Here is a 13,797-nt window from a genome sequence, read left to right as displayed (position 1 = left end):
ACTGTGTATAGATAGATAGATAGATAGATAGATAGATAGATAGATAGATAGATAGATAGATAGATAGATAGATAGATAGATAAGTGTATGTATGTATGCATGTATGTATGTTTGTTTGTGATTAGATAGATAGTTAGATAGATATGTGTATGTATGTATGCATATATGTATGCATGTATGTATGTTTGTGTGTAGATAGATAGATAGATAGATAGATAGATAGATAGATAGATAGATAGATAGATAGATAGATACGTATGTGTATATATATGTATGCATGTTTGTGTAGATAGGATATAGGTATATGGAGAGGTAGATAGATAAATATGGACTCAACAAGAAATTAGGTAATACGTTTACCTTTTTTTTCCTTTTAACCCACATTTATCCATAACTGTATTTACATTTTTTTTTAGTAATGGTTGGCCATACCCTTAGTATGGATGAATAACATGCCAATACCCAGCAATTTACTATTAAGAGTATCTGCTGCTCTTTATTGTGAACCTATTGCAGATTAGCTCCTAAAACTTGTAACCTCAGTCCTTTGACGAGTAATATGCCAAAAAAAGAACATAGTTACTACCCCATTCAAGTGTTATATTACTTGCAGTTTATTCAATATGACAAAATATAGGATTCATGATTTATCACATATGAAATTGCAACCAATAAATATATGAGTTACATTATCGGATAAAACTGACTAGAAAGGATTACATTAAAACAATGACGTACAAACTGTTGTTTTATACACTTCTTAATTACGAAAAAAACATCAAAATAACAAAAATACAATAAATTACACATAAAAACAAGTCCGCTGGTTTCCCCCTCCATCATGCCATAAAAATAAGTCTTGCACACAAACACTGTATAACAAATTATACCATAGTGTCTGGACAAATTATAATTGGAGTAGGTGGGTATAATTCTGACCCTATGTAAAATATAACATGAACGCTACCTATTAAAAATGAAACATAAAAGAACGAATTCACTTTGTAATGGGTGACATGTATGTTTCTTTAAAGACTATACAAGTGCATGGACGACAAAATTGTGGATTTACACACATCCCCGTGTGTATGTTCAATACTTTATATAACAAATGGTAAAGTTCCAGATTGAAACATTTTCCTTGTGTTTTATTCTCTTATATTTCCATATCTAACCGGTCACCAGAGATATGACCCCTATTATAATAAGCACAATATAATACAGCCACACTTTCCCTGCCCTTTTCAGCCCAGTATCCCAATTAGCATTTTTTTTTTACTGAAGAACTTCATTTGACCCTGGACAGATTGCACGTCTAGCACAATACAGCCTGGGCAAGTAAACTATGCAAAGAGCTGCCTAAACATTTCATTTTCCTCTGCATTTTCTACCTTGAGACTTTTACACTGGACAAAATAATATACTAAATGGGCAAAATACAGATATATACACTATCTGACTTGAAAAACACAGGAGATGGGTGTCTTGTGTTAGACAGAAGGTCTTAAGTGTTAATCACCTTACAGTCACCCTGTAGTTATTTTACCTTCCCTTGATCCCTTCAACCACCCCTCGCACAAAAAAGGAGGAAAAAAAAGTTTTTGAAAGTAGATGCAGTAAAACTAAGATTAAATATCTCGCTCCTTCGAGGTATCCTCTTAAATGGAGTCTTTGGTTTTGACTTTAGAATCCTTCTTCCACTTCATCCTTCGGTTCTGGAACCAGATCTTGATCTGCCTCTCGTTTAAACATAGGTTATTGGCTATTTCAATGCGCCTACGGCGTGTCAGGTATCTGTTAAAGTGGAATTCTTTCTCTAGTTCCAGGGTCTGGTAGCGAGTGTAGCTTGTCCGGGAACGCTTGCCATCAGTTTCTAGAGAAGAGAAGGTGGCAGGGGTGTGAATATTGAAATTCATACCAATAATTATAATAATAAGGAGCCTTTAAAATAACAATTTAATAAAACAAAAACTAATAAAATGAAATTATCTTTCTTGATTAATCCCACACCCACCGTAAAGTGATACATACGAGATCACATCTCTGTATATACATATGCATATGTTTAAGGAATAATTATTATTATTATTATTTAGAGCATAACACAACAGATACAAAAAATTATGATAAAACAAAGTCCACACGATGTACATTTAGTTAAAATATTTTCCTTTCACAGGCTATTTTTCTAATTAGCAAAATTGACTAAATAAGTGTATATTAATTTATTAATTTTTTTTGCAGCAAAAAAAAGTTGTTTTTTTTCTGCCCCCTAAAAATGGAATTATTGTCTTTTCTACACGTTTTGTTCCTATGATCCAATTATGCTGTCATAAATTTGAACGTCTATAGCCTGTAAGCCTTTTAGTGGACAGTTTTACGAGCAATTGATGCCTGAGTCGTAAAATTTACGACCTCAGGTTTTTTTTTTATTATTTGCCCCGTATGGCCTATAAAAACCAATGCAAAAACCCTATGAAACAAAAGCGAGAAGTGAAAGTTTACCATGGCTCATGTGCAGTTTGGTCATCCAGGGGTATATTTGGGGTGGCTGTTGCTGTTGCTGTGCCTGCTGGGGCTGTTGCTGTCCTTGTGGAGTTGTTTGTACCGGCTCTGCTTTGATGTTCTCAATCCCTTTAGATCTGTCCTCCAACGATGTGCTCCCGGCTTTCTGATTGTAAATCCCAGGGCTGAGGGCACCCTGTTCTCCTCTGCCCAGAGAGTGCCCCGAAGAGCCCATGACAGTACAAGAAGGCCGGTCAGAGTTAGTGGTGGGGTTTGAAGGCATGTCCAGACCGTTTAGAGAGTTTGAAGAACCAGGAGATGGGAATGTAATGCTCAGATCCAACCCACTGTAGCAATACCTGGATGAAGGGACCTCGGATACAGATCCATAATTCCCATAACTTTGCATTGAATAGGCAGGAACATTTTGACTTTGCTTATAGAATGAATTGGCTACGTACGAGCTCATGGCTGCTGATTATTATTATTGTTATTATTATTTTTTCACCCTTTGATTAGGCTTGATTTGTGGCCCTTTGAAGTTCAGAGGTTTTGTTCTCTAAAGTGCAGAATTTATAGCTGGGGAATCCTCTTTCTTTATTCTATGTGCTCTGCCCAAATATGGGATGTTTAAATAGAATCACGTGACTCTGTTGGCCAGTCATAAATTTGGCTTGATGACCCCAGGAGGTTATTGATGGAAGTCTGTGAAACGTATCTGATATGTTGGCAGCACACACTGAAGGCCCCATGCAGGAAAAAAAGACAATGAGGCCACAGCGTCACCTGGTGCCAGTAGGGTGGTAAAGCGCCTGCTAAACATGGCTGCATTGCAAGCCACCATTGGTGTGATAGGTCAACGGGTGGCTAGCATAACGTCTATTTTTATCATTATATCCCGATGTGAATAATTTATTCAGAAAGTAGTGGACCACCAATGGAACGAGGAATATAATGGCTGCAGAGTTTCCCCAGGGGTCAGTTATTTTGCCTTTCAAAAACATGGCATATTTTACACCTTTTTTTTGTCCCCTGTCATTACTATTACAGGAAATGTGCATTGCATTAAATATATATATCATTTTTAATTATTAAATTAGCATATTAATTAATAGCACCTCTAACGCCGGCTCTTCGTCTGAATCTGGTGTATTATATTTCATCCATAGCACCATAGGCTTTTTATAAAACCTTGACAGCGGAAATTAGGCAGCGTGCATTATTCTACAGTGACTCGTTGTTTTATATCATGTGGTGCAGATAGATGAAATATAATAACCCCACATTTCGGCGTCTCCCTGTAACAAGTACCCACAGATATAAACTGCATCTGATAAGAAAACTTGAGTCTAAATAGGTTGTCAGTGTTATGTTTGTGTTTTGTTCAGTCTGTTTTGTGGTCTGCACATTGCAGTACAGATTGCTTATCTAGTAGAAGATCTCTTCTAAACATTACGTGCGCAATAAATATTTGTGTTTTTGATCAGTGAAGTGAGAGCTCAGGTCTGTGGTCCTTTGTTGTTCATGAAAGATCACAAGCCTAAATAAAGTTCATACTGTCCTAGATACATCTTCCAGCTTCCTCACTAAAATGCTAATTCCATGGGGATAGGGTTCTTTTTTTCTTTTTAGATGCAAAGATTAAACAATTCTAGATATATATAAAATTTATTTCAAGGTGAAAAGTTCAGCGGTCATATAATTGGATTAAGTCTAATGGCTACAGAGTCTAAATTTAATATAGTAGAAGAAATTGGAATTACTCTTGACACTTCCAAGCTTTACTGGCTAGGAATGGATTGGTTTACTGTACGATATATATATATATATATATATATATATTAGCTATGTTTATTAATACAGTACTTTAATACGCTACTTTATTACTTTAGCTATCTTGAGATATAAAATAAATATATATTTTGAGAAATAGTAGTGTAATCTTTCATGTATAGGTTTAATTTTCTTTGGTCAATTCTTACTGCGATTTATTAGGTTCCCTGATCTATTATGTACAATTATGTTTATATAGGGGTTTTCTTTTGTTTTTTTTTAGTTATTTCTGTGTTATGATGACCATAAAATAAAGTCTGTTTTGGCACCTTGGTGGAATCGTGGAAATTACATATGCATTATTGTATATTTATTGTGTTTAAATTAGTTGCATCATTGTATGTCTTCCAACTTTTATATGGGGCTAAGTTGGATTGTTGTTTTCTATGAAGTGCTGGCACTTATAAAATGCTAGTTTTTTTTTTCTTATCTAAGCTTAAATTTGTCAAATAAATGTAAAACACGATGATGTGGACTATACGACGCATACAATTATATCTTTATGAATTGCTTGTGTTTGATGGGGGCGCATGTTTCAGCTAGACAATGCACGTGTTTCGGAAGTTACCCTGAATGCAGAATAATATATCTTTATTGTACTAGGGAGGAATTGAGCCACAATGGCAGTGATAGAGAATAGGAGGATTTTTCTGCCCAGTGTGAATGACATTGTACACAATGAGCTGCGTCTTATCACAATGTACCCACACACACACAAAAATAACATTGTATATAACCAGGTAATGAAATACATACGACCATGAAAAATAATATCAATTTTTATTAAATACTCAACAGTTTGTCCATAGGACGTGATCTTTATACATAGTCAGTGAAACACGAGAATGTAACCATTATTCTACAGCTATGAACCTTCATGTTACAAGCCACTACTGAACATTGCAGTGCTGACATAAATATAAATACTGACACCACGGGCACAATGGAAAATAAGGTTCACACGGGAACTGTCACAGTATGTAATATGGAAAGATGATCCAAAGAATCGTTTTAAATACAGTCAAGCTATTTTCGAAGGGTAAATGCTATATGTAAGTGGCCACGGCTCCTTGGGAGAGGAGATCAGGACACTTTTTTTAGGAGGGCAGGGATCCCTTCACATTTGGACTGTGCTAGGTCCATCCCAATCACACGTACATACACACAGGCAAAGTCTGTCAGAGGATTGTTTTCCATTTGTTTGCAGGCAATGTTTGCTTACAGGGAAATGTGTGACTTTGGAAATACTGTCTTTTATTCAAAGTTGGGGAAAAAACAGGACATAGAGAGGCTGAAAGCAAGAGAAACGTAATGGTGGATGTAGGCTGGCCAAAGATAACACATTGCAGGTAGTCTTTCCCCTCAATGGATTCATAGTCCACTTTTGGCACTAGAAATTGATGTGCAGATATATATTTAATATATTTATATATTTGATTCCTTAATTCAGCCCATCCAGATGAATGCTGCCAGCTGGGGGGTGGAGGGGTGTAGAAGGGAATAGGTGGATGATAGTGGCAGCCCCCTATTCACTCTTTGGGTTGGTCTTCTGTCTCTTCTCGCTTCTCCTCCTTACCCCCGGCCAGGCTGTCAGCAGAAGCCCCATTGCCCCCAGTCAGGGTGGAAGTTAGGTTACTCTCTTTTTTCCACTTCATTCTCCTGTTCTGAAACCATATTTTGATTTGACGTTCAGTTAAGCAAAGTGCGTTCGCGATTTCAATCCTCCTGCGCCTGGTCAGGTAGCGGTTGAAGTGGAACTCTTTCTCCAGCTCCAGGGTCTGGTAACGGGAGTAGATCTGGCGACCTCGCCTCCTGTCCGTTCCATAGCCCACCCCTAGGGATTCAGACACAAGGCAAACTGAAAATAATTAGTGAGAAGACCCACAAAAACGTATCATAGCATAATACCTGCACCCACAACACTTCTTCCCTGCAGCCCCTTCTCTGTACCAGCCTACACACCCACCCTGCCAGTCTCAGCTCCTCATATACATTCAGTGCACATATAAATATATATATATATATATATATATATATATATATATATATATATATATACATATGTACATACATATAAGATTTACAACATATAATTTAACTGAGTGAAATATAAAGTTCGTTTTTGTGATTATGAAAAAAAAATATTATATGTATATATATATATATATATATAAATTAATTTATATCTATATCTTGTCTCAGCATTCCCCCTTTAACAAAGAAAACACATAAATACAGCTAATATTTAATAATAGAAAAGGTATTTTTATTTTAACTCCTACTTCCCCAAAACAAAAGGGAAAAAAAACAAACAACTCGAACTTTATTACATATATTTTAAACTCTCGACGTCTTTTAATTAGAAAGCACATAACAAGCCATATTTGCTTGCAACAACTTAACAAATAAAAGGCCTATAACGGCAACTGTGAAAGGAACTACTTTATGGCTTTTATGAGGCCATAAAAAAGGAGCTGAGCCTGTTCTGCTAGGGAGATGATCGTAAAGATGGTTCAGTTTATCTAATTTATATCTCCAAGCTGTAAAAAACTTACCACTGTGGGAGTTCATGCGCTGCATCCAAGGGTAGATCTGTATGCTAGTTTTCTGTTCCTGGACATTGGTTCTGTTTTGGTCACTTGTAAAATCCTGTGCAATGGAAGTCTGTGTGTTGTGTCCCATAGCATTCTGCCTGCAGCTAGTGAGCATGTCCTTATCCTGGTAAAATGCATTAGATCCATACTCATAGGGGCCCCGGCTGGAGCTGAAAACAACATTATCTTGCGGTGTGTAGAATGGAGAAGAGTAGATCCTATTTTGAGCAACCGCTGCTCCATAAGTGGAAAAATGCCTAACAGGGTCATAGGCAGTTGAATTAAGGGCCACATTGGGTATAACTTCTTGGCCACTAGCTAAATGGCAGGATAAAGAGGGGTTCGTGAAATAGGAATTCATATCTTCTCCTTTACCTGCCTGTAAGATTTCTTTAATATTTATTTCTGTCTCCAGTTTGTAGTCTGAACTAGATTGTTATAGGGACGGCTCCACTCCAGGACAGACAAAATGACAAAGTCAGCTGACCTGCCTGGAGCCAATAGGAGGCGAGATGTCAAGAGAGGAAAAAATTGGTTTTTGCCTGGTGTTGATTCCCCAGTTGAAAGTATACATTCAAAGTAAGTCTCAGAATTAGAAATATAGAATTAGTTGGGAGGAGGAATAAAAAATAAAATATTCAGGTATGTCTGGGATTAAGTATAAGTCTCAGGAGAACACGAGATCTTACATCCTATTTGCATTTTATCCCCATAGAACTTCACTTTGTTCTTAATAGAATCTAATGTATGCACAGGCAATGGGAATTTAGCAGACATGTAACCCTAACAGCAGAGATGCCTGCAGAGGGGCAAAAATATAAGATAAATGTAAATATAAATATATGCCAATGTTTATTCACGCACAAGTATGGACACACACACACACACACACACACACACACACACACACACACACACACACATATATATATATATATATATATATATATACAAACATACATACATACATACATACATACATAAATGCATGTTTATCAATGGATATTTAAAGCATATACTCCAGTGACATTGAGATCATTATTTATAAACACACAATATGCAAGTGTGTATTATATATTATATAGTATTAATTCAAATTACATTTTGCTTTATTATTAATATGCATGTATTACATATCTATATAAATTATGTTTTTTATTATTTATTTTTTAACTGCTTATTACCTGGACCTCTCCACTGATTTGCAGTGCCTATTGTGTGTATACTAATAGTTGCTCTTTTTATAATAACATGCATACTGATATTATTTTTAAATATAGATAGATAGATATGTATAATTATTATCATTGCGCTTTCTGATACTGTAAGTTACGTCTTAGCCCCACTTCTCTTTGCTTGGCTGATTTATAATTAAAACGCTCTAGATTGTGATATGCAAGTGTGGTTTTAGTAAATTGAAAAGGTATAATGAGATCACAGGAATGTAAAGCTGTATTTCCCTATGAAGTGGTCAGATCTTAGCAGGGCTGTAATGTGCTCATTGTTGTAAATGTCTATAGTCACCTTGTTTATTAAATTCAACTACCTATAAGATTTCATTATGCCGAATTACGAGACACGACACTATTTGTCATTAATGCTAAAAGTAAGATAGCTGGATTCCATGGACAATGACATTCCCAGTGTAGTTGCTAGAACACAGCTCTGTGTTACAAGCTACCCCTAATAGCCACTATTTGGGAAAGTTACAAAAAGCAATATTTTTTCTTGGGTTGAAGAGAAACCCGGATGCTGAAGGATTTTACGATCTTTTTCCTGTGACCAACAAAGCGAAATGGTGGCTGTTAAGCCATAAAGATGAGAACAGACGTAAAGGGGTCGTTTATTGCCCTGGTATAACACCAGCAGTTCCCTCGAGTGCAGGCAACAACAGAAAATAAAGTTTTAAGCTAAATAAAGAAAACCATTTGAGGCTGAGATTATGCAACAAGCAGTATGTGGGACACCTCTGTGCAAGTAAGGTTTGTGCAACATAATATCTGTGTTTATAGTAAGGGATAGCCTCAGAACTCTCACATTTCTTATTTCATAGAATATGGTATTGTGTCATGCATTGCTTCTTTATTAGTACACACTTTACAACGTGGAATCAGTTGGGAGACATTAGCACAAAGCAGAGTAGTTTTATAATAAGCTATTCATATTATAGATAATATATAGTTTTGTTTTTATTCTTTACAATAGATGCTTGATGGTCTAAGAGTATACACAAATACACATATGTGTGTGTGTGTGTGTGTGTGTGTGCATATATATATATATATATATATATATATATACATGCATACACACATAACGTGCTAACTTTTTCTACAGTATAGTAGCATTTATTCTATATATTGTTGTTTAATGCTAAACAGCTGATATGTAGCTGATTTTTTCTCCATTGACTCGGCTATAAAACCGTATGGTTTCTTTAGAGTCTTATTTCATTGCCCACTTATCAGCTTATCTCTTATTTATTGTACAGTATCATTGGGATGTTGCTGTAAGACAATAGGGCCCCCAACCTCCCTTGTTATGATATTTTAGGGGTATTTTCTCCAACAGAACCACACAGAATGGTAGTGGTTGTGTCTTTTTTCTTTCTTTTTTTTATTACATATAAGTCTGATTGTTTTAGGGGAAAGGAATTCTGTATTTCAGGCATTTCTATGAGGCAGTGCTAGGCTATAATGGTGCCTTTCTCAGAAGAGAAAGTTAAGTGTTTTATTACATCTATAAGCAAAGGGCAAGCCTTAAAGCACTCGTCGATTTATGGGGAGTAGGAAACTGGCTACCACATGGAACCTGAAGCAACAAAGGGAAAGCATGATTTGCGCAATTTCATCACAGCAAATTGGGAGAAAAAAAAAGTTATAAAACCCTCAATAAGAGCTAGGAGTATGAACCGCTCCCACTGCAATAGTTTGGCTACTGTGGGGTGTCAAGGATAACTTCAACAATATTTCTTTCTCTATAAACATGCATTTTATTTCATTCCGGCCATGCCTGCGAGGTATATACTCTTTAAATGAATCCCAGCATAATTATATAGACTCAGCAGATTAGAGAGGAACAGATGTTTATGGAACAGCCCCTGTGTACTGGAGTCCTGACTTGTGTTTTAAGTTCTCAATCTCCCCATAAGAGTAGTAACCAAACAGTGCCTACAATCCAAGAAGGTTCCTGGTCCAGAACATACAGGTACGAACGTGTGTGTGTGTGTGTGTGTGTGTGTGTGTGTGTGTGTGTGTGTGTGTGTGTGTGTGTGTGTGTGTGTGTGTGTGTGTGTGTTTTATATATATATATAAATATATATCCATGATACTTTCTTTTACATCATCTTCATAGTAAAATTGAATAATGGATGATTGTGCTTTAAGTTCTATAATTAGCGGAATGATTAACTACTGATGGAGAATAACCTGTAAAATAATTGCCTCGACACACGTGTTTTCTATATCCTTCCCAATTAAAGGAAGGAAACAGCGTCAGTGATTTTAAGGAGACCCTTCCTTAGCATTGGGAACCCAAGTTCCCTGTGTCAAAAGTGGAATTTAGCACATAAAACTCCACCCATTTTGTGTTATAAAGTCATTCTTTAAATAATCTAATGGCTGGATCTGATTATCTGCAAACTATAGAATAATGTCTCTAAAATATAGTATTCACACTACGCTTAGTCTATTGATATTGTAATAAACACAGGTTCATAAAAGGGCAGAATGAGTATGTGGTGGGAGATTTACATGTAGAGAAAATAAATGCGCTTATACGCGCGCAATTGGACATTGTGAAATTACACTAAGAACTCATAACCCTTAGTAGTGTTTGGGGAATGGGAAAAGACAGATATCTGCATGTAATTAATAGTGAGCTGTATTGCTGGACACCACACAGTTGGGATATAAACACTAAGCACCATTCTCTTCACCTGTTTAATTTATATTTGTAATTTACAGCTTATCTAGCTGTATACTTTTTATTTATTTATGAGCCAACATTTAGCTTAGCCCAGTTGTTCAATAAAGCTGCAGGATGTTGTACAGAATATTTACCTGTCTGTTGCTAATTAATATATACATAATGTGGGGGTTCTGGCTGCTGTGTCATATTGGGGTGTCTGTCTGCTGTGTCATTTTGGGGTGTCTAGCTGCTGTGACATTTTGGGGTGTCTGTCTGATGTCATTTTGGGGTGTCTGTCTGCTGTGTCAGTTTGGGGTGTCTGGCTGTTGTAAAGTTTTATTTTTATTTTTTCTATTCTGGTGTATTAAAAAAATAGGTCGCGACTTCCTTTTGTATAAAGAATGCTTCATCGATCTACAGTAGTCTCTTGTTTTTTAATGTAATTTTCTTAAGTGTCCTTGGGCTACATGTTAAATTAATAGATCTGTAATCTTGAAAAATAGGAAAATGCCCACATGGCAAGACGATACACTATCGGCAAATTAAAGAGGAGAGGAAGTGGTTAAACAATAAATTATGTTCATATTAGTAAGTGTGTAGTGTATATTTTTAACGCCACGGTTATTGAAATAGTGAAACCAGCCAGTCACAGGCACAACTATTCCACAAACATAAAGACTACAAAGTGTAACCAAATTCACTTTTTAAAATGTAATGTTTACTGAGGTGCTACCTAAGGAGAGAAGAACCTCCTCTGGATGGAGGCCAATGTATAACTTTTACAAACAGACAAAACTGGAATCCGTCCATGTGTTTTTCATACAACTTTCAAAACGGTGAAATAAACAAAGTAGCAAAAAATAAAAAGGTTGTAAAACCACTATTCAGGGAAGCAATTCACCGAATTGACAAGATACATACACTTATTTAAAAACAAAAACAGCAAAAATAAAACTTCCCCCAAAAAAGCAACAACTCAGATGTCATACTGCCTCGCAGTCATTGTTGGATTTTTAATACAATTTTTTATCTTTTATAACATGATCGATACTGTAAGGAGGGATTGGACACGATATGCATGACATAATTCCCATCTGCATTCACTGTACATAATTAAATTACCTATAGATCTATGAGTTCTATGTAAAATAAAATCACAGTCGTTTATTCTGGTATGCAAACACCTGGTGTACACATTAAACGTGCCACAGATCATTAATACATTAAGCCTTTTTAATTTTGTATTTTAATATTTCCTTTATTACACAGGGACCTATTACGTCATCTGAAGTATGACGCGCTGCTGAGATTCCTAAAGCAATGTGTGAAAACGGATTTGTAATACTGATGACGAAATCGACGAACTTTCTACCGAAATGGACTTTAGACAATAATTTTTTTTTCCAGTAAACTGCTAAATACTAACAATACGTTTGCAATAAACGTGTTACAGAAACATTTGTGAGAAACGAAAACATTGTGCTACATAGTTTCTTAACTCTCCATTAAAATATGTCAACGTTTGCTACCTGCTACATGTGTGAGTGAGTACTTACTGCTTCGTTGTGTAGTAAAAAGTTAAAATTGTGTTGCTATATAACTACCACACGTGTCTCAAAAGCATTTAACAAATAAAGAGGGACAGATAGGAACACAGAGTTGACAAAACACTATTGGATAGGAAAACATAACCTTACTATGAAAAATTGCACAGCCATTAACCTTAAGGGGTTTATATTTCGCTTTACAGTTTTGAGAGCTGCTGTCTGGTATCAGATTACAAAAAAAAAAAGGATTTATTTAATTTAACAACATTGCAGCGTGGGACTATGATGTGACGCTTTCAATAGAACGAACCATAGGATAAATGTAACAAGGCGATCTGTATATCATTTTTATGTCTCCTGTAATGAGTTCACACTTAACTGTGATCTGACAATATTATGTTCATCCTAAATAAACTCAGCTCTGTGTGTACAGGTAATGGCGTTTCATGTGTCTCACTATTGCCACGTTTAGGGCTGCAAACAGCAGTGATAATGCTATGTTGCACATAGCCCATCAGCCCCCATTGCTGGGGATGGTCACACGCTGAATGAAAGATGCAGACATAAAATCACCTTATTGCACCTGTTTACTATTTAACTACACACGTTACAAAATCTCATAAAAAATAATAACAAAATGAAACAATTATGAGGAAACATAATCATCCTCATCCCCTCTCTTTCCCTGTCTCCTTTTCTCTCACAGTCGCAGCAGAGAGCAATCTTGACCAGTGCAGAGTGAATGTGGTGGTTTAACAGCTTTTGGTCACTTGGTGGCAGTATATAAACAAACAAACAACGATGCCCATAGGAATAAGCCACAAGCCACATTACAAACAAAACGACATCACTATCATAAGCTTGCAGTGCAGCATTCTAGAGAATAAAATAGGCCAATAAAACAAAGGTCATATTTAAACGTGTAATCTTAATATATCTTGGACACACGACCCCAACTGATACAAGACATTATGGAAGAAAGTGAATCCCATATTCAATTTAAAAACCTTATAGCCATAAATTGCACCTTGGGCTGGATCTGTTCGACCTCTCCATTAAATGTTTATATCCTTTAACTGTATATTGCAATAAAGCAAAAACCTGCAATTCACACCTCGCCAAGAACATACATCCCACTGAGCTCATTATTTGTCATTGTGTGCCTTTTTATGATTATTACTGTATTTATACAATTGCTACTACGCTGTAAATTTAATAACCGGATTTAAGCAAGGAAGTAAGTAGTGGAATCTAGCCAATAAATATAGCGAGTGAACAGGCGCAGTAATACTCTCATTTTCTTATTAACTTACCACTCACTTCAATAAATACGTTGTTATTTTTGTATTTGAGCGTTTTACTGCCGGCTCAAACAGCAAAATGAACAAATATATCGAGAGGGCATAAAA

The 13,797-nt window shown here is 35.9% G+C and overlaps 3 protein-coding genes across 6 annotated transcripts in view; all 3 read right to left on the bottom strand.

Annotated features, from left to right (window-relative positions):
• HOXC4 (homeobox C4) overlaps positions 1 to 13,797 on the bottom strand; it is an 80,179-nt gene that overhangs the window by 62,668 nt on the left and 3,714 nt on the right. The window contains exon 3 of one of the 3 annotated variants that reach the window (XR_015878041.1): positions 1,788 to 1,873. The exons of the other annotated variants lie outside the window; for them this stretch is intronic. The gene's annotated coding sequence lies outside the window, so the exon portion shown is untranslated. Of the gene's footprint in view, positions 1 to 1,787; positions 1,874 to 13,797 lie in introns of those variants that run through there. 3 annotated transcript variants of the gene reach the window in all.
• HOXC5 (homeobox C5) lies at positions 690 to 3,068 on the bottom strand. Its single transcript, XM_088469198.1, has 2 exons — positions 2,506 to 3,068; positions 690 to 1,873 (listed from the first exon to the last, which is right to left on the bottom strand). The coding sequence occupies exons 1-2, from the start codon at positions 2,972 to 2,974 to the stop codon at positions 1,659 to 1,661; spliced, it is 684 nt and encodes a 227-aa protein (XP_088325324.1). The 5' UTR covers positions 2,975 to 3,068; the 3' UTR covers positions 690 to 1,658.
• The window catches only part of HOXC6 (homeobox C6), an 11,290-nt gene continuing 2,670 nt past the window's right edge, over positions 5,178 to 13,797 (bottom strand). Inside the window, exons 2-3 of one of the 2 annotated variants that reach the window (XM_088469195.1) lie at positions 6,894 to 7,731; positions 5,178 to 6,196 (exon numbers count right to left, since the gene is read on the bottom strand). In XM_088469195.1, the coding sequence (XP_088325321.1) occupies positions 5,868 to 6,196; positions 6,894 to 7,293 (729 nt within the window). In that variant the 5' untranslated portion in view covers positions 7,294 to 7,731 and the 3' untranslated portion in view covers positions 5,178 to 5,867. The remainder of the gene's footprint in view (positions 6,197 to 6,893; positions 7,732 to 13,797) is intronic. The other variant, XM_088469197.1, reaches the window with a different exon arrangement.

Source organism: Taudactylus pleione, unplaced genomic scaffold, assembly GCF_031769625.1.
Source record: "Taudactylus pleione unplaced genomic scaffold, aTauple2 ptg000089l, whole genome shotgun sequence".
Lineage (NCBI taxonomy): Eukaryota > Metazoa > Chordata > Amphibia > Anura > Myobatrachidae > Taudactylus > Taudactylus pleione.
This window is presented reverse-complemented; position numbering and strand designations above follow the sequence as displayed.